This window comes from Sitophilus oryzae, unplaced genomic scaffold (genome assembly GCF_002938485.1).
Source record: "Sitophilus oryzae breed Bouriz unplaced genomic scaffold, Soryzae_2.0 scaffold_1181_pilon_pilon, whole genome shotgun sequence".
Taxonomy (NCBI): domain Eukaryota; kingdom Metazoa; phylum Arthropoda; class Insecta; order Coleoptera; family Curculionidae; genus Sitophilus; species Sitophilus oryzae.
In genome coordinates this window covers 1,099,239-1,121,583 of record NW_022145817.1, presented here as the reverse complement: position 1 = coordinate 1,121,583, position 22,345 = coordinate 1,099,239, and the positions used below count along the sequence as shown (strand labels likewise).

Below are 22,345 nucleotides of genomic sequence, written 5' to 3'. Positions count from 1 at the left end.
TGTAGAGGGGACAGGGTATTTCCCATCCTCCTCTGACAACAGTTTTTCTTCCGAGGGTACACACCCTTTCACGGTTGGAGTTTGACCCGTCGTGCCGCTCTTCACAGTTGAGGAGCTGGCCTCCGGCTGAGGAACCCGTGAGGTGGAAGCTGGAGGATCTGCCTTTATTTTCTGCACCTCTTTAACTTGGTCTCTCCTTAGACCTGATACCGGTGTTGTCCCGTATATATAATAGAGGATATGCCCCTCTTTCTCTACTGCCTCCTTGGATTTGAGGTCAATTACTATTGTGAGGACCTGACCATGACGCTCCTCCCTCGAGTTGATGACTCGCCAACTCGATGTCCTTACATTGAAGTTCTGACCTTGGGTAAAGCTCAGCAGGTAGGTTCTTTCTCCTTGCTCTTTGGCAGAAAGACCGTTATGAGATGTTTTCCCCTTTAGAGATGTTTTCTTCCTTCACTGCAACCACTTCCGGCCCTTGCCAATTTTTAAGCTTAGGTGCGATTTCCACCAACCTATTCGCCGATTCTTGAGATACACAATCTATGAGGATCATGCCCACCCGAAAGTGTATCTCCGCAAAACGCAGCTGACCCACATTTTGTAGATTGTTGTGTTGCGATTCAATCGCCACTACTTCGTCCAGTATAGCCTCTTCTAGAGACGTTTGCTGGTCGGTGGTCAGAGCAACCTCTGGGAAATCCTTTGGCAGCACCGCCATTTTCACTTGTTCAGCAATAGCGGCAAAGCTGGTGATACGTCCCTGCTTGCCTCCCGGTGTTGGACGGCTTTCCATCCTGGCTTTTTTCTCTCCCTGTCGGAGGAGAGGTAGCCCCCTCTCTTGCCCTTTGATGGAGATGTGTCAGGTTGTTTCTTGGTTTCTTTACTCTCCCCATTTCGGAGGAGTGTTTTCGCTTTTGTTTCTTTTGGAGCAAGTCCTTCGTGGAGCAGTCGGAGGTATCTCCGTGCCTCTGCTCCCCTAAGACGTTTGCTGGTCGGTGGTCAGAGCAACCTCTGGGAAATCCTTTGGCAGCACCGCCATTTTCACTTGTCCAGGCCGGGTAGACGAAACGGTAGCTTATGTCGCTTATTGGATCTAGAGGTAGGCTCCCGACCCTTGCTGGAGAAGGTGGTAGCTTGTGTGCCACTTGTGGAGGATGATCCCAAGCAAGTGTCAGCCGCCCCTCCTATAGTCTCTTATAGATCCACATTTCAAAAGTTTGCAATCGTCTTAAGTAGCAAAATAAGCGTTCGGCATTTAACGTTTTATGTAAAACTGGCTAGGTATTTGTACATAAATGAAGAAGGAAATTAAAGATAAAAGATTATACTACATCCGTATGGTAGTACATTTTTAGACAACTTCTTTATTTTTAAGATTTGGATGGCCAATCATCGACAAAATATTCCTTATGTTTGGACTAAATCTTCTCGAAAATAAAGACAATGTAAAATTCTGTGACAATACGGAAATAGATTGATGTTTTGTGATTACAGTGATATATAATTAATATGGTTTTGTAACAAATTGCTCGCTATTTTATGGCAAATGCTGAAGCTCTGCAAACCTTAATCACAGCACGTGTGTTTGGAATTTTGGGTGTGACCCATGTGTGACCTAACGCGACAGGATCGGGCTAAGCGTTAGGCATATTTCTGAAATATAATATACCGTATGATCGAGAAAAAACGACGTCAACGATGGCTATGACGAGAAGATCGCTGTCATTTTATATGTAAATTTATATGAGAAATGTCATCGATCGTCATTTCCCAGCCAACTTGCGGTTTTTTTTTCGATCATACATCTTATAATCAATTATATTTCCTTCGGCCACACACCCGCTTTACACGACCCCTGAGAGCGATCCGAAAGTACAGCGTAATGACTCTTAAGGTGTTACCACAGATTATACAGATTATAAACTTCTCGTCAAAAGCATTGTTTTTCGTGGTTCCAATTTTTGGAGTCGGTTACTAGTTTGCGCACAAGCACGCCCACTTATGGCCTCTAAAATTGTGCACAGCGCCTGTCCGGCCTTGTGACCGGCCCAGTTATTACGCTGTTTAAACGGGAGTTTATTTTTGCGCACAAGAAAATTTACTCGTTTGCTCATCGTCATAAAACACAATTTTCGTACCATGAATTAGGGACAAGATTATTATCTTATAGGATACCTAATCTGTGGTGTTACTGTCACTTTAAGCGTCCAGATTTCGCAGCCATATTTCACAAACCACAAAAATGAAATTAGCGTGCTTAAAGGCAATAAATTGAAATAGACGGTTTTTTATTTCTAATAATACAATAAGATCATTTGATTTTCAGCATTAGATTCTTAATTTAATAGCCCAAAAGTGTCTTTTTAGGCACTTCAAAGTATAAAACTATAATATTCTACTATGATAGAACAATGTGATGCAACTGAGAGTAACTGTAAAGTTTTATAAAAGCTGTTTTAATTTTCCCGCTTGTTGTAACAAAAGGAATGTAGGTTGTTCGAAACAAATAAATAAGACTGGTCTAGTAAGCTGAGAAAATAAAAAAACAAATAACTACGAAAACAGTACGCCTTCGATTATTTACAATAAATCAACTGGAAGTAAACAAGCTCTGTAAGTGGATTATCTTGTTGGCTAGCTATTGTGCGCGCATTACCAACAAGAAGGGGCAAAGAGTTTAAAAAAAGTAACTTATAAGGTGTGGCACATATTCAAGGACATTGTCCTAGTATTATTATTAGTCCAGTTTGAAATCGGGGTATTATTTTTAACCATGTTCAAGGACCGATTCGTAGTAAATAAATCAGTTTGTTACGCAATTTATTACTGTTATAGATTGATATTTGTTAACAAATGACAAACAATAGTCAGCCGTATATCCATAATAAAATTGATTGGTGAAAGTAAATTCATAGAAATATTATATTATAAGTAGGGTGTATTGTTTTTTAAACTTTCTGTCTAAAATTCTTCTACTAAACTTAATAAAAAGTATCTTGCTTTTTTATTCTTCTTCACTATCATACTATATTCATTTTTCGCCTATTCAATATTCCACATTCTCTCCTATACGACCACCAGCAAACTCCATAAGACGACGCATGGTGTCATTGATAACGTGCAACCAAAGTTTTGTTAAATATACTATAATTTCCAGTTATTGAGATACATTGTTTTTCTTATCCCAATGTAATCCGGTCTCTTCATCCATTTTTAAGTAAATATGAATTCAATAATTGTTCCTTGCCATTATATGCTCTATGTTCCCTCATCTGTCTTGATACTTTTCGTATTTTAAGAAATTATAAGTTATATTTAAAGGAGAGCGCCCACCCCACCAAAGTGACGTAGCATATGACGTTGCACATACATGGCAATGATATGGCAATAGCGTTGCATGATTTTTAAGGAAGCGCACATATAAGTGACGTGGCAGTGACGTAAACATGTCGTCCTCAGAGGATGAAGATTTGTTAGCAGTTATAAACCTAATTAATATGAACAAAAATTATCCAAAGCGTCGCTATTGGATACACCCCTTTTACAAAAAGAGACAAAGGAACAGTGGATTTAGTGTTTTTAAGGAATTGAATATCTATCCTGAAAGATTGCAAGCATTTTATAGAATGAAAAAAGAAACCTTTGGTGTGCTAGTTAGAAAAGTTGTTCCCATGCCAAGTCTTGTTTATTCCTGTTGGAATAATCGACACGAGTGTGGTTATAAATTAAGGTTTAAGGGAATCTCAATCAGTGATACAAAATGTATATTGAAGTCCAGATCGTCCTTCATTTTTGTTAAATTCTAATAACGTGTTAATAGCACGTGCCGAAAAGTAGATCAAGTTCTGCGAAATGACAAATGACACGTTTCTGACAGCGCTACATCAGTGTGCGCTGACACACTTATTGTCGTTTGTTCAATTCGACGTAACTTTTGCTAGATGCATGTTACTTGCCAGATTACGTGCCACGTCAGATGCTACGTCACGTTGGTGCGCGCTCACACTAACAATGGGCGCGTTCAGAGGAAACAGCAGCTAAATTCCAGCAATATTTGCGTTGACTTTGCTTTACCACATTTCGCGGTATTCCCTAAACGGTGAAAAGAAACATCAACTTACACAGCTGTTAAATATTATTTTATATATTTTATATAATTATATAAACATCACTCACTTTGCCCAGCATAAATATTTACCGCTGAGAATTTTGCTCAGCGGCTGACCATGAATGAATGGCTGTATTGGGCTAGAACCCTTCTGTGGCACAAAAAAAGTGGAAAAGCAGTTACAAGAATTGTTATAAAATAATGGATGGCCAACAAATTTCTTTTTGATGAAAAAAAAATGTTTTTTTTTTTGTAGTAGACGATGATATTCTATTAACAAACAGCTATATGGGGGGTTTAGTCTCCAGGTTTTTACACTTTTCTTAAGAGAAGAATATACCCTAGGGATCAGAAGAGGACCACAATAGATCTGAAAAGGTAGCATACGTACATCGCTCCTTGAGTCGTTGTGGTATGCTGAACTTGTTCAAAAGCTTATCATTATTTAAAAATAATTATAATCTGTATCAAACTACTAAAGCTAATTGAGTACTTCATTTTAAGCACAAGAAAAAATCAATGTCATCACGATTAATAATAAGATTGGTTTTTATCAAGGCTTTTATGAGATTTTAAATTGGCTGCATTATTATAATGTAAAAAGGGGAAAATAGAAAAGAGAATAAAGGAACACACAACCCAACAAATAAAGAATGAAAATTGCAATTAAGTCAGAATTTAATATTACAACAGAACGTTGTATTAATGGTTAATTATTCACTACATTCATATTTATAAATGTTATGTATTTGAAGTAAAGTTGCTATCATAGCAGTGATTTGAATGATAAATCTGTATGTTTTTCTAACTGGGACACCATATTGCCAGTAAATATATAATGTACCAATAATGTTTTACCTACATTCGCGCAATAATAATTCTGTTATTATTAAGACAGTTTCTGTTAATTTGCAAAAGAGGTTAGTCTTCAAAAAGCAAATTTTCACACATTAGGACATATTATACGCATCAGTAACACCGTTGTTTACAATTTTTGTCTTTATGAAATCAATCTATTGAAAAAAATAATTTGGAAACAATTCTATTGCTTGAGGCAGTTGCTTATACATGCTGTAGGTGGGGTCGATCTAAAAATAACATTCTATGATCAAAATAGAAAACAAAATGGGAAAAAATAATAACAGTTGTTGAATGGGAGTGGTCAAATTTTATTATAACGAAATAAAAAAAAAATACTGAGATATACTATACGATCGAAGAAAAAAAATGGCGTCAAAGACGGTTGGGGAGTGACAATCCATGGTGATCTATGGTCCAAAATCTAAAATGATTTTTAAATGGTGTCGTTAAAAATATTTTTTTAATTGGAAGTAAATTTGTATGTTTGGAAACGTTTTCTATCCTTATGTAATCTTTCCATAATTAATGTTAATTTTTAACAAGTTTTATTGACTTTGACATATAAGCAGATTAAACTACAAAAATATATTGTGATTTATTTAGAGAGCTCTTTATTTCAGATCCTGCAGTTTGGAGTCCGTCAGATGTCTTATCTTGGATTCGGTGGACTTCAAGGCAGTTCAATTGTCCAGAACCCACAGCAGAAAATTGGGAGATTTCTGGTTCAAACTTGTTGCTGTTATCTGAAAAAGACTTTACAAACAGAGCTCCACAAGTAAGTAATTCAAGTATAGATCTACCATAATACGTACTGACCAAAAACACTATTAAAGATTAATTCACACAATAAACACTCTATTTCCTATAGTTTATACTTTACACATTTCTACATAATTTTAACCTTGGACTTTTGAATTATTAAAATGAGAGCTAACAACTGTCATTGTCATATAGCTTCTAAATGTTCTGCGAAATAGAAAATCAGATTTTAGATGAAACTTTTGTGACAAATTTGAGATATAGGTACTAGGAATTTAGATTTCCTTAGGTAAGCTCAGAGATAATTTTGCTGCTCAGCATTGTATTTACTATAACACCAATGAAAGGAAGGAAATGCCAAAACCGTGCTAGTTAATAAAATTTCAGGTTTCAATATTTTCTATTGTCAGTTTATTTGGAGGTTTGGAAGTATTTTGACTTTTGAACTTTAAAACACCCTCTATACTATGCCCCAAATGTTCACGAATATTTCGTGAAACATTTTACGAAGCATTTCTCGAAATACTTTCAAAAGTAAACTCAGTGCTTTCCTTATGATGCGAGAAATCTCGGCCATAAATTCCGAAATAGATCGAAATAGTCCAAGACACGCCGTGATGGGTTATTAAAATAAAAAATAAACCATGGCCTGTCTCGGTCTATTTCGAGAAACGTTTCGATCAGTTTCGATAAAATTTTTATAACGTGTTTATATTCTTCATATTACTTCGTAAAGCAATCAAGATAATCTGGTGGCTTCAGAAAAATAAATAATAAACATTTTGTAATTTTATCACTGCAGATTAAGTGAAAATTTTTGTTTTTAAATATTTACTACCTATACATATTATAAAAGCTTGTTCAAATATTAATCTTATGGAATATACAGGGTGTCTCAGAAATAAGTACAAGGGCTGGTAGATCGCGATAAAAGAAACCTATTTCCTCTTTATCGTTTTTCCAATAAGTTCAAAACAACGGAGTTATTTTACTTTGAAAATTTCCAAAAAAATTATTTTTTGCTAAAATTTTGAGATCACAGATTTATTTCACTCGATCTTTTCTGGATTTTCTTTCTTGTAAATTTAATCTAATACCTATGTTGCCATATTATCAAGAAATTGTGTTTTTTAACTAAAAACTAAAAAAAATTCTAAAAAATTTTTCCAAAAATTTCTAATACCAGGTGCGTCTCAAAAATTGGCTCACCCATATAACTTTTTTATTTTTTCAGTTAAAAAACGAGATTTGGCGTGTTAGTATATGACATAAATTAGGACTGATCGACGTATTCAATTGTTTTCGTTCACTTCCTGTTTCACCGGAACTGACTACAACTTTTTGATTTTTAAATGGGATCCTCAGTATTTTTTTACTTTATTCGATAGAAAATAACACTCTGAATAGAATGACATGTCATATGTCAACTTTTGACATTTTCGCATATGGTTTAATTGAAATTATAACTTGCGGTTCGTAACGAAAATTTGACTCGAAATACCAAGTGTGTGGTATCAAATTATTCGTAAAAAAATTCTTTTTCCAAATATGCTAATGAGCCACCCTCGTTCCATTTGAAAAAATTGAGATATGATTAAAAATACGATTTGGGCATTTTTTAACCGGCCGGGACAAGAGACTAAAAACATTAGACGATCAAATCTATTTTTCCAAGGCTCCTTGACTAGGAATTTGTGTTTTTAACATAGCCATGGCACTCTAGATTGAAATTTAAAATACAATTTTTTATTAAGCAAGAATGTCAAAAGTTGACATGATATGTCATTCTATTCAGAATATAATTTTCTATCGAATAAAGTCAAAATATACTGGGGGTGCCATTTAAAAATCAAAAGTTGTAGTAATTTCCGGTGAAACAGGAAGTTACCAAAAACTATTGAACACGTCAATCAATCCCAATTTATGTCATATACCAACATACGAAATCTCGTTTTTTTATCTGAAGAAATAAAAAATTATAGCGGTGAGTCACTTTTGAGGCGCACCCGGTATATCAACATAAAACGAACTGTAATTAATGAAATATCATCGTAACTACAGATATTTTAGAAACGCCTAGGTTTACTTACTTGACTGAGATTTATGAAAAAAAGTCCTTTGCCTTGGGTATGGATACCGACACATCCTGGAGACAGGTCGAAACGAAACGAAATTGAACGAGACAACAAGAAACGCCGAAAAAAATACCCCTGCCCTTCTTGGGTTGTCTATAAGTAGGTCGAGACAAACCGAAATAGGTCAAGACAACCGGAGATAATCGGAAACGCGTCAAAGTTAGGCGGCGAAACGCGACCTTGACCTGCTTAGGGCTATTCTCCGAATAATTTAGAGGGTGTATAAATAAATCAATAATAATTATGCTACACACAAATACACTTTACAATTAAATCGACTTCCTTAGCAGTAATTCAAAAATTCGATTCACTGGTTCTATTTCTACACTTCCCATGAGTAATCCTCGACTCATTCAACAGCATGCACAAAAATTGTGCTCTTGAGGAAGCAACGGGTATCAAATTTATCGCCAACTAATATGGAAATAATGAGTCATATAAGTTCAAAGATAAATAGTAAAAAAAGACAAAATAAACAATTTGTAAATATTTTGGTTTGAAATGAAAGTAAGTAATAAGAGATTCGTCAGCAAATAGCAGTGATTTTCTCAAGGGACTGGTAATCTGATACGAAAAGTATAACAAATTTTTCAGATAATTCGTCTGATTAAGAAGTTTACCTTGACTCTATTGCTCTTATTTTATTTTCTTTCTATAACTGCATTCTTGATTCGCACTAATAAACTCCAGTTTACAGAACATTGCATTCGTTCAGTTCATATGTTTGTAAATGTGTATATAAATGAGGGTAATAACAATAATGTTATGCAAAATTTTATTGTTGAATATATACTTAACGCGTATCCGTTAACAGATTAACTATTATAATTCAGTTTAGACTAAATGATAATACCTATAACGCATATAATATGATTTAAACCAGATTTTTTTTTAAACAAATTGAATAAGTAAACAGATATTTTTCAAAAATCGAAAGATGTTGCAGAATAAAGTTGTTTAGTTGTATATTTTTTAATCAGGTATGGCGATAACAAATTTTATTCAAATAAAATTATCCTCATTTTAAATTCACATGTTTATTAATTATAGTACATAATATTAATCCCAGTGAATAGCAAATTACCAATATACATGATACAGCATTTTTTAAACTAAAGCCTAGGTTTTTTAGGAGGGGGGTTAATCACCGCGACCTAACAGATCTATTGTGTTCCCCTTTCTTGAGATATAACGAGTTATAACTCATCACACAGTCTCAGGGCTTTGACAATAGCCGGTATTTGAGGCGGCTCCACAGAGGCCAGCTCTCCATCTCCAATATCAGCCGTAATAAAGTTTATGGCAGAAATAGTTGTCATCTCGGCGCACTCATGCGGTGTTTCCCCATTTTTCCTAAAGAATCTGCATTCACCTTTTGTTTCTCAGTTTCAATCTACTAAGGAGACAGTGTCCTGTTAGAAACCCCGTGACAATCCGAATATTGTTTTTACAAAACATCAACATTTTGTAAATCAACATTTAACATCAAGGAAGATCTTTAATTTTTCTCGGCCGTAAGTTTTGAGAAATGTTTTCAACTATCTTAGACCATTGGAGGATTCCCATTCCAGGTTACGGATGGAGTCTTCCAGGTTTTTGAGTTCCACTTTAAGCTGGTTTCCACTTGGAATACAGACCGGTTCTGGTCCAGTCAGTGGAGTGTTCGCTCCTTTTCTAGCTAGATCGTTTGCCTTTTCATTGTCTTCTATCCCTTGGTGAGCGGGCACCCAGAGTAAGAGGACTTAATTTTCTTGCTTAATCTGTTCAGCACAACCATAATAATATATCTAGCATTGTTGTTCTCAATAATGTTAAATATTGTGCTTGATTTTTGTGCTGATTGGTTGTGCAATTCTTTGTTTTGACACGTAAGATTATACCGTTAGATTATAATGTTTTTGTGGTAGATAATCAAGAATTATGAGATAACTTATCGTCTTGGATTGGTATTGTCTTTAATTTTAAATTTCACGTGTCTCTGTGTCCTTTAATACCAGGTGTCATTGTTAATAAGGATATAACAGAATTTACAATGAATGGTTATGTAGCCAAAATTCACGGTAGACCAAAATAAGCAAAGACAGAAAGATAGTTAAAGCTGTAGTGTGTCTACTAACTGGACATTGTTATATGACATGCAGTCTGTCAGTCTGAAGAAGAAACGACAGAACTTACTTACTTACTGCCATTACTCGCTGAAGAGTATTTCACACGCATCAGAATATTTTTCTTTCATGAGCTTTTTTGTGTTTGATGTCATCTCCCTTCCGCACTCCTTACATTCAAAAAACTCATTCCTTTTTTGTCTCTTTACTTTTTGGTTGACGTTGTTAATTGAGTTTACAATGCTTCTCCATTACGTTCTATATTGAACGCTGCTTCCTCCCACTGATTTTGCATCTGCATGCTTATCCCTATTAAGTTTTCTTGGAATTTCTTGGTCCAACCGAAAAACGACAGAATACAGTGGGTGCCACAGCCTGGAAGATGTACGATTCGTTGTAAAAGACAATTATAAGCAATTGGCATAGAGCTATGAGGGGTTCAGTCTACAAGCTGCTAGACTATTTGAAAAGAACAGACTGGAGAATGTAACCTAGGGATCAGAAGAGAGCCACAATAGATCTGAAAAGGTCGCAGTGGATCAGACCGATAGGCATTTGGAAGGATCTAATATAATCTAATGATTATATTCGTTAATTACGGGATAGAATACAAATTCTATGAATATATAATTAATATCCACTAAAATAATAAAGTTTAAGGATATTGTATTAGTGTTAATTATGTGTTTCTAGTAATTCATTAATCTTGAATACATAATTTCACGTTATAGATAGCTGAAAAGCAAGTAAACCTGTATATACTAGTACTTATCAGCTCTTATTACAATAATTGTATTGAAGTGATGATTCTTATTTACGATCCAAACGAAATTCTCCAGTATTAAATGTAATAACGACCTCCAAAAATATCATGTCTGTAATCCTTAAAACAAAAATTACGCGTAAGCTGTCTTGAAACGAGTCTGATTATCAAGATACTAATCATATGCTATTGGTAGTTTTACTAGTAAACCATGATGCTTTTCGAAAGTTTATTTTTGAAAGAAAAACAAGGTGAAGACAACTAAATATTCACTCAAAATACGTATGACGAAACGTTACGTCAGCGTCTTAAAGAGTTTTTACTTTTATTTTAGGTAGGTTCACATAATGTAGGTCGACATATAAGATTCAGCCAGACCTAACGGTACTTGGATTCTTGTCAATCGAATTAAAATTGCTTTGACCGTTTTTGTCTTCAGACTCACACCAAACTCTGCACATACGTATGGTCTGATCACCACGAAAACGTACACCTTATAACAATATATTGTTTTCACCTTTGCAACTAAATCGTCGGTCGACTAAAAATTACATGTCAGTGTGTGTCTCACAAGAGAAAGGCAGAAAAATGCATGCTTCATTTAGGAATGTGTAATAATTATTTTTATTGAAATATGTTTTTTAATAATAATTGGAAATGATTGTAAATTATTTCATATACGCACTTCTCAAGATTTATGTTTTATCTAATAAAAAATAAACTTACGTGTGATTACATGCTCATTGACTCTAAGTGACTTTTTAAATATTTGACATGTTAAAAATATTAAGTTAGTTATCTTTGTTCACACATAATTGTAAATTTACTATGTCTATACATAATATGTATATAAGTGATTGTGGTGTATAAATAGCAAGCTCTTATATTTTGAAAACTGTAATTTACACTTATCAAGTAAGAGTCGTGGAACTGACTTTCTGTCTTGAGATTAGATCTGTCTTAAATTTTTTCATAAGTGACAGATTTGTTTGATTTATGTATTTATCTTTTGATAATATACTACTTAATAAAAAATATGTGAGAACATTGGAATTTATAAATTACTTTTTTTAAATGGTGTAAAATTTATTTATTTTATATAAACTCACCGGCATAAAATTCCGCCACCCCAAAATTTTGACTAAGTTTGATGATTCATAACTTTTGAATTTGTAATCCAATTTTTATGATTATGGTACTAGTTTGTAGATAAATTTGTTGGAATTATTTTTTATTATCCTATTGGTTTATATATTTCGGTTAGGTGGGTTTATACCGGGTTAAATCAAAACTTTTGTTCTTTGGAATAAATTCAAAACACCCTTTGGAAAAAACGGGACGGGCATTTTGGATAAAAAACACGTTTTTCAGTTCTTTAATTATCCTATTATCTCTATTCTTTTATGAGCTACACATTGTAGCGTTTTTTTAACAACTACCACTGCGAACGGCAGCTTTTCATCGGAGAGCAGTCGTGGGTAAGGTATTTCACTAGAGAGAAAACTAATCAATAACAATAAACAAAAAATACAGATATTGGGCGCCAGGCATGTACAGAGAAAGAAAACACAGATGTATATTACTTAAAACTAATGACTATATTTATTCATGATGTTCGTTGCTGATACATGACATTGTAGAGTTCTAGTGAATATGTAGTGGTTATATGTCAAAGAAAGTGGTGGTAAGAGTTGTACTAAATATCTATGAAAACAACTATGATAAAATACAAGACATGTAAAGTTTAAGAGAATATATGAAATGTAGCATTACTTTAATTAATTTGATATATTTTATATGATGTTAGTGCAATAATAATATCGATAAAAAGTAATACTATTACAAGACATAATGCAATGAAACCTAAGATCTAAATTATATTTTAACTACTAAATCGACATGAATGTTCTTAACAATCTAACCACTCAACATAGTCTATACGATATTATTTAAGATGTACGTTATTGTTTAAGACTGTAAATGTTTTGAATGTTAAATGCAAAACTATAACTTAAATCTACACTTAGCTGTTCTTTATGCAATCCTGCTTTAAACAGTAACAGCGTGAGGTGGTCTCGCATCTCTGTACTCAGCCATCCAACACAACCAAAGGGGCCAGAATGAGGGCACCATGAATTGGTACAGCCGTAACTAACTAGCTTACAGCTGGGAACGAAGCAGCATGGGACTCAAGCTACATCTACGCTGTGGCACTTATATGTAAGAAAAAATCGTTCTTACTGGGGACACTCGTCCACAGGACATCCGTACATAAGATAATGTCCGTACATAAGACACTACCCGTACCTTGGACCCTAAAAATATGAAACTCTTGTTTAAAACCAAACAAGGTCTAATAAACAAAATAAACCTACCTCGAAATACTTCCGAGGGCTCAATAAATAATAAACAACCTCAGACAACCTGTCCTTTCTTCCATGTGACATTCTGGAGGACAAAAGAAAAGGGACGCCAACGTGCCAGCAAAATACAAATACAAGTTGGGACATCCGCAACTCTACCCTAAAAATATTCAATAATAATATCGAATCTATAAAAGGTAATAACTCATCTTTACCTGTAGCCTCGAAATAGCAGCTGATTCAAATTATACAGCAAGACTTAAATAATCACCATTTCCAAAAGCTGGGATACAACAGAGCGTCAAAACAAAGTGAGGTTAAGCACGGAGAGAGTTGACAGAAGCGATGTTGACAGCGCCTCCTCAGAGCGATAACAGGGTTGTGTCGAACGATAACAGGGTTGGCGACTAGGGAACGTAAAAATTTCGCGTCAAATAAACTATCCGGCCTGAACGAGAGGGAATCCGGTGATGATAGGCCCAGACATTATATATTATATATAAAAAAGACATGTAACGAACTAAAAACGTTACAACATTTTTAAATAAAGTACTGATATTTTTACAATCTTGAATTTGTTGAAAATGGAGCTCTCAATTCCCATCGTTATATTGAAGATGTCCTCCAAGAAGTTGTCGTTCCATTTGCTCCTTTCATTGGAAATCAGTTTATACTGATGCATGATAATGCCAGACCCCACGTTGCTCGGGGAAACGGGTTGGGAATACGAGTAGTTAACGAGTACCTGGATGAGGTTGGACTACGAAGATTGGAATGACCTTCTTGTAGTCCTGACCCCAATCCAATCGAACATTTGTGCGATAAACTTACAAGAACTGTTCGTCGTCGTCCTATTGCACCACAAACTTTATAAGAGCTTCCTTTACAAGGAGATTCCTTTGTTAATGCTAGCCTTAGCTCTTGTAAAGGGTTTCCTTGATCTATAGCTTGATATTCATCAAGCTATAGATCAAGAAAGAATAATTACCCTTATTCGATACAACGAAGACCTCGAGCGGTTATTGCTGCGAGAGGTGGACATACACGCTATTAAATTATAAAATTATGGTTTGTGTTAATAATAATATGACTGAATCTCTGAAATCAATACTTTACTTAAAAATGTGTAGCTCAGAAAAGAATATCTCCAAAAAAAAAACGATCGAGTAAAGAAGTGGTTTTTAAATTTCTTACCTTGTTAAACCATTCCACAGGGGGTTTCATACTTTCTCCCAAATAATAACATTTGATTTTCTCTCGTATAATAAACAGATAAAGACTTCTAAAGAATTTTCAATGTAAAAACAGACTAAAAATTCAAATAATTTATCTGCACATTTCTTAAAAAATCATCAAAATCAGTTCACTAGAACAAAATACAATGTGAACATTCATTCTCATTCGTAATTAAAAAAAAAACAAATATTAGCTCAGTTAAATATAAAAACCATCACGTTTTATGTAAATTGTTTGATTAATTCTAAAACAAACCTAATATGATCAATGTTTTACATTTGCGTTACATGCGTTCTACATTTGTTTTTTGTTTCTAAGTACGTCCAGCTCACACAAAAACCAGTAATGACTTCATCTCGTTAAACACTATGATTTCCTTACGTTAATAATTTTCCCACGGATTGTGTTTAATGAAATTTGCATTTCAAAACCGCAGGAAATTACTTGTCTTATTGAATCTTGCCTCATGACTCAGTCGATTGTTTTTTCTCTCTTAATATTATTCGTTGTTATTTTGTAATTCTATATTATCGATTCAATTAATGTTAATCTCATTAGTTGTGGAACAATTTAATTCTTATTTATTGTATTTTCCCAACTGACATTCGCAATGTTGCTTAGCGAAAGTTTCATTTATTTTTTAAGTAGAATTCTGTTATTTGTAACTTTGTAACTTTTAGATTCTGAAGTCAAAGAGAACTATTATTAAACAAATTGAAACAGAGTCTTAGCACAGAGTCTTAATCTGTCTGACAAGAGAAGTAGCAAGTTCGACAGAAGTTGTGCAACAATTATTAATAAAAGAACAATTAATAATTTGTGAAGTGAGATGTTATAACAATGACAGGTCACTGTCATATTATCTCACTGTCACTGTCATATTATCTCGTTGAACAAACTATAGAAAGCTAGATGTGTAATAATATTGAACCATTACGGCAACTTCAGATTTTTTTTTTCTAAAATTTATTGATTTTCTAGTTATACCACATAGTTATTCATAGTTATAGAATTATAAGGACAGTTTATCGGCTGGTCAATTTACCTCATTTTTGAGTATCTGCCTTTTAAAATTTTGCGCCTGTCCTCTTATAAATGCCACTAGTCTTGATGCCACAGTTTTTTTAAACGCAGCTTTAAAGGAGCTCAGAACATAACTTAAAAAAAAATGGGAAAATTAAACGAATGTCTAGTTAGCTATAGTGTGTCAGTCTGTGAGTATACAAGACGATAGATGACAGTGGCAGTTGTGTCTGTTATTATAATTCTCAGCTAAATTTTATTTTCTGTAATTTTTCTTTCTGTCGTTTGTCTACATCTTCGTTGGGCACACTATACACAGATTTTCATGCAAATTATCGTGATATGGCTATGAATGCTTGGTGATATTTTAAAACGAAGACTGGTTTTATAGTATCTTAAGCCAATTATTTTCATTTATGTAATTTAAATTTGTTTTTAGTTGGTCTTAGTACAAAAGAAAATATTGCTAGAAATAGCAAAAACACTAAAGCTAAAAAGTAAAATAAAAATAAAGACTAAAACGATAAGTTTCTGTATGTTTATGATAGCGAATCGTGCGTCATAATGTGAATGGTTGGGTATCTATATTCTCTTTTTCAAACATATTGCAACATACCTTTTTCATTATTATGTATGCATTAGTAATACTTTTCTTTATTAGGTTACCATTCCTATTATCATAATACTATCATTTATCTTAACTGTAACTTTAATATTTTGAAATAAAACTAAATATATTATATTAATTAATTTTAGTCAGTTGTAGTAGTGATTCAGAGTCAAACAAAGAACTTTAAAGCAGTTTCTTAATGATCTTACGCAAACAACTTAAACCAAGGTACCGTATATGAATAAATAATTAATATACGAAATCTACTTGAGTTTCATAAATGACTGATAATTTAGTTTGTTAAATATAACGCTCTATCTACCATGTGTTGCATCGCCGACTTAACCATTAATTTAGAGAAAAAAATATTTGAAACTTTTTAAAGAACTCCCTAAAATAAAGGAAATTATTAATTTTGAATAATTTATACGAATTTGCTTTTGAGTTATAAAAGATACAAAAATACTAAATTAACAGAAAACTTAAAAATAATCCGGTCCTGGTCAAATAAACATAACAATCACAAATTATGTCACAATATGACAAATCTGACTTTGAAGGTGGCTTGATTTATACTCCAATTATGACCGGATTAAGTCAAAGAGGAGGCCAGGGCAGAGGCCGTGGCAGATGAGCCACCTCTTGTGACGATCAACACACTGAAGGAAAAAGGAAACTATAGGAACTACCAGCAAGAAACGTGGATAAGTCAAGAAGTAAGAGACGTGACTACACCGTTAGTACTGCGCTACAGCTCGTCGAAGAGTGTGGTCAGTGGTAGATAGCAAAAAGACAAAATAATTACTAGAACACAAAAAGAACCAAGTTACGCATAGTTGTAGGTGTCGTCTCTGAAAACTGTGCCATGGAGGTAAACCTCGTGAGATTGAAGATTTTCAACGACGACTACTGCAGAGAATGCGGAGAGGAAGAAGAAACCATAGAACACCTAATGCTGAAAGAATGTGTAAGGACCAAGAACTTTTGACTACAATAAAACGACGGAAAGCAGCATATTTTGGTCATATTTTTAGAAATAACAAATATAGTTTCCTGTACAGCTGATCGTTGAGGGAAAGATTGAAGGACGACGAGGCATCGGTCGTAAACGGTTTTCCTGGTTGCGGAATTTGCACCAGTGGTTTAATATAGGAGAGGCCAGTGCAATTATCCGTTTGGCTCAAGACAGGAAGGAATTCCAATTGATGGTCGCCAACCTCCGATGAGGAGAAGGCACATGAAGAAGAAGAATGCTGTGTCACTGTCCGGCACTGAAAAACTGACGCATTAAAACTTTAGGACACGGTTTTTTGGAGGGACTAGAGGAAGCTTCAGAATCCAACATTAGCGACATCGGGAACTTTTCAGAAAGCTAGAATAATGCTTTAACGCAAAGAAAGAATGAGAGGAAGGTTGATATATATTAATACAGGGATATTGCAATAGGCCCAAGGCCTCCGAGTGGGGGATCAAATAAAATCTCAAACTCCACCAACCTAATCCTTTATAATCAGTTTTTATTCTTTTAAAAAGTTTCAAATACATTTTTCTGTAGAATAAAATGGGGAACTTATTACGTATTTATGATTTTTAAAATTTGCATGGGATCTCTTCGGGTCAGGCGACCCAACAGACGGTATATTAAAATGATACGGTTCCTTCAATTTAAAACTTAATTTCTTTTACAGTTAATATTATTTATAATCTTTTTGAAGGTAAAGCACTTCAGCTCACTAGATCAACCATTTGAAAATGCAGAAGTCAATTGACATCAATGACATACATTATAAACGTTAAGCACCAAACAAAATAGAAAGCTACTGGAAAACAATATGAAATTGGAAAATATCTTATAACAAAGACCTTTAAGAATTTGTCCCAGCGACAAAGTTATTGCTGGATATCTTAAACTTTTAACGAATCTTTGAATGTGGTACACAATAATTCAGTATTGAAACTAAAAGAATTTCGGACATTGTCTATATTTGTTTTGATTTATACAACATTTCGGTCAGATGGATCTCTCCGTAGATGGACTACTTGATCTCTCCTTAGACCTGATACTGGTGTTTTACCGTATCTATAATAGAGGATATGTCCCTCTTTCTCTATTGCCTACTTGGATTTGAGGTCAATTCCTATTGTGAGGACCTGACCATGACCCTCCTCCCTCGAGTTGATGACTCGCCAACTCGATGTTCCTACATTGAAGTTCTGACCTTGGGTAAGGTAGCAGGTAGGTGGTGTCTTTCCCCTTGCTCGTCGGCAGAAAGACCGTTATGGCCGCCCTTTTAGGGATGTTTCCTCCCTTCACTGCAATCAGTTCCGGCCATTGTCAATTTTTAAGCTTAGGTACGATTTCCACCAACCAATTCTTCGATTCTTGAGATACACAATCTATGAGGATCATGCCCACCCGAAAGTGTATCCCCGCAAAAACGCAGCTGACCCACATTTTGTAGATCGTTGTGCTGCGATCCGATCGCCAGTACTTCGTCCAGTATAGCCTCTTCTAGTGACGTTTGCTGGTCGGTGGTCAAAGCAACCTCTGGGAAATACTTTGGCAGCACCGCCATTTTCACTTGTCCAGCAATAGCGGCAAAGCTGGTGATACGTCCCTGCTTGCCTCCAGGTGTTGGACGGCTTTCCATCTTGGCTTTTTTCTCTCCTTACTGGAAAAGAGGTGAGGGGTTCTCGCTCCGTCTCTTGCCCTTTGATGGAGATGAGTCAGGTTGTTACTTCAGTCACAATAAATATAAGTCCAAAATTCTTAGCCAACATTTCTTCGTCTGTGTCATTCTATATGAATCAGAGTAACGGTACCATCAAAATATATAAATAAAAGAAATGCCTATGTATACGTCTTTGCATATGTGTTAGCGACTTTCATTTGGCGCTCTTCTCCAATTCGAGCAAATATTTCTGCCCACAGTTCGGCCTTCCGTAACATTTCGCTCGTTTTATTTTTGTTTATCGATGCATTTCTCGGGGCAATGTCGTTAACCGGCCTTTAAAAGTATTTCGTCTGTGGTGGGGCCCGAAGAAAAGAAGAAATTTATATACGCAGATAACGTTTGCTTACGTCGGTGGTTCGGCCGAAGAGAAAGTTTAAGCTGTTGGCCGATGGTTGCTTGGCCTACATAGCCAACCGAAAAAACACCTCTCGGTATGCGTTTTATCATGAGAATCGTTCGTGCTCGGGCAAATTAATACCAGAAAATCGCATTTAATTCGCGAACGATTAACGAGAATTGGCTGCGTGGAACAGAAATGTGGCGATAGTTCAGGGATAATTAAATTATAGGTGCAGATAATTCTATGTACAGATGCAGCGAAACTTCTCTCTATCTCAAAATATTCATATTTTTAACTTTAAAGCTTCATTCTGAACCTTGCAATTAGTGGTTTCAAATACACTTTATACTTTTTAGTTTACGATCATTCGCAATGTCCAAAAAACACAATTGAAACTAGTAGAATATTCTAGCAGCAGCTTGGCGGTAGTCACTTGTATTCATAGACAAAGTCTAATATTTAGCTTATAAAACAATAAACTTTTGATTTCTAGCTACAATTTCTCTGGATCTCAAAGGTCAAAATAACATTTTCCGCAAATTTTGAAGTATACCTAATTAGTGAAAAAGTCAAAAGTTTGTTACCTTTTTCCACTAATTGAAGATTACTACCACAAATTTTGACGTTTTGAATGCTTACATTGAAATTAACGGAACAAGAACAAACTAATTTGGATGTTCTGAATGAAGCTTACTTCATTCAGAACGAGGCTCCACAAATCCACTAATTGCGACGTTCTGAATGAAGTTTTAATATTCATTCAAAACCCCGCAATTGGTGGAATAAATTAGTGGTTTCAATTAGCCTAGAAGTTTGTTCCTTTAATTTTAATGTAAGCATTCAGAACGTCAAAATTAGCGGTAGACACTTTAAATTAGTAGAAAAAGTTGTCAAACTTTTAACTTTTCCACTAATTATACTTCAAAATTGGCGAGAAATGTCATTTTCGCCTTTGATTATCTTCCGTCAAGAGAAATTGTGGTTAGAAATCAAAAGTTGATTGTTTTATAAGCTATAAATATTATGTTTTCTCTATGGATACAACTGACTATCGCAAGCTGTTGCTAGGATATTCAATTAATTTTAATTGTGTTTTTTAAACATTGTGAATGATTGTAAACTAAAAAGTATGAAGCGTAATTGAAACCACTAATTTATTCCACTAATTGGCGAGGTTCTGAATGAAGCTTTAATCATATTTTTTGCAAGTAGTTTTGTTTATACAATCTGGCTATGTCATTTTATCTACCGGATGGTGCATCATCGTTGGAAACATAGGAAATTCCATGCAAATTTTAAACAGTTCAAATATTGGCTATCGATTTTACAGCAAAGTTAATAGGTTTATTAAAGGTCTTCGTATGTTGAATACACGTGCCAAATTTGAACAATTTGAACAAAAAACAAGTAATTTTTAAATCATTTAAGAAAAACGGCATCTATTTTTAAATTAAAAATGGACAGGCAACAATGCAAAACCAGACAAATGTCAACATACCTTAAGTCTTCAACCTATAATTTTGTCAATTTGTGGTGCTGTTTACGCTACTACGTTATAGTACCTACAGTTAAGTGTGCCCGAAATGCATTTTTGTAATTTAAAACTTGTTCCAGACAGACAAAGCTTAATAGTTTAGGAAATACCATTTGACTTTGACAAAATCAGAGGTTGACAATTTAAGGTCTGTTGGCATTTGCTTGGTCTTACATTGTTACTTGTTCAGTTTTAATTTAAAAATAGAAGGAGTTTTTCTTAAATTATTTTAAATCGGCTTGTCCAAAATTGTTCAAAGTTGGTATGTGTATTCAGTATACGCAGTCCTTTAAAAAACCTCTTTACGACTTCGCTGTAAAATTAATAGGGCCAACATTTGGACAGCGCAATATTTGCATGGGATTTCCTATGTTTCCAACGATGATTCACCACCTAGTATATAAGTCGAATTTCTCTATCTCAACAACTAGAATATTTCTTCAGTATATCCTCGGATCGTATTTATAAGAGGAAAAACTTTTTTATTAACTTTAAAAAAATGTATTTATAAAAATTTTTGCTTTTTCAAAAATGGTTAATCCTGTTCATCTACTCCAAATTTCCATGCTTTTTGGAGCAAAATAAAAAAAATATGAAAATATATTTGATTTTTTCCAAAAGTTCTAAAAATAAAAACGCGTCCTATGATAATATAATTTCGTTTTCATTCTTTGATAGATGGTTATTATTAATTTTAACTAACGGCATATTTTTAACTAATCTACGAGCCCTAACAACTAAATGTTCGGACAAACAAAAATTTATTAAAATTTTTTATTTTCATTAACTGAATTATTTACATTTAAGAAATACATTAAAAATATATTAAAATCTAACATTTCTAATGAGTATTTAAATAGTTTAGTTTCTATAAACTTTAAAATAAACTGTAGGCCAATAAATAAACAAAAAGATTGCACAATATCGTGACAACTAAATGTTCGGACACTATAAAAAATAACTGTACTAATATGGCGTTACATCGGCATGAACTTTTGCAACCACTGCAAGCCTGTTTGGCATTGTTTATATTAATGATTGACATACGCCAGAGTAAAAATTTTGCCATAATTCGTCAAATGGGCAACGGTTTCTTGAGGATCGTGGCACAATTTTTGTTTTGTTTTATTTCACATGTCTCGATAACATTAAGGTCCGGACTGTGCGAAGGTCATGAGGGGACCTTGATGTTCATGTCCCTAAACCATTTTTTAGTAGTTTCAGCTGTATGGCATGCCCCGTCATCCTGTTGAAATATAAAATTATTGTCCTGGTCTTTCTTTACCAGAACAATTGGTTACAAGGACCTTTGTCCTTCCCACTTGACACAAGAATATTTTTCAAATTTTTTTGATTTTTTGACACATCAATTATGCCTTCTACCACCTCATACTTTTCTGGGCCTATTTTGGACATACTCCTTCAAATCATAATGCCTTTAGGAAAATTCACTGTCTTCTTTTGAGGCAATCTTTATCAAATAGACAGTCTAGCGGTGTTAAATATATCGATATTAAGGTGGCTCATGTGCACATGTAATTCGTGCACTTGCCATTTGCGATTGGAATTATTAGCGTCGGATTGGGAAATAATTAAATATTTTACCTTAATGTCATTTTTGTAGTTTGTGACATCAGAAGTTCCAATCCGGCGAAAGAGTCGCTACTATAATATTAATAAAACACTTAGGAAGGTAATTAAAAACTTGTGCTGACCTTTAAATCTCTTTTAAACTACACACAAACAGAACATTTATATAGAGCTTCC

At 34.2% G+C, this 22,345-nt stretch overlaps 1 protein-coding gene across 2 annotated transcripts in view; it reads left to right on the top strand.

The window, feature by feature from the left end:
- The window catches only part of LOC115891453 (DNA-binding protein D-ETS-4), a 67,813-nt gene that overhangs the window by 37,086 nt on the left and 8,382 nt on the right, over positions 1-22,345 (top strand). For both annotated transcript variants that reach the window (XM_030911903.1, XM_030911905.1), the window contains exon 3: positions 5,596-5,750. In XM_030911903.1, coding sequence (XP_030767763.1) covers positions 5,596-5,750 — 155 coding nt within the window. The remainder of the gene's footprint in view (positions 1-5,595; positions 5,751-22,345) is intronic.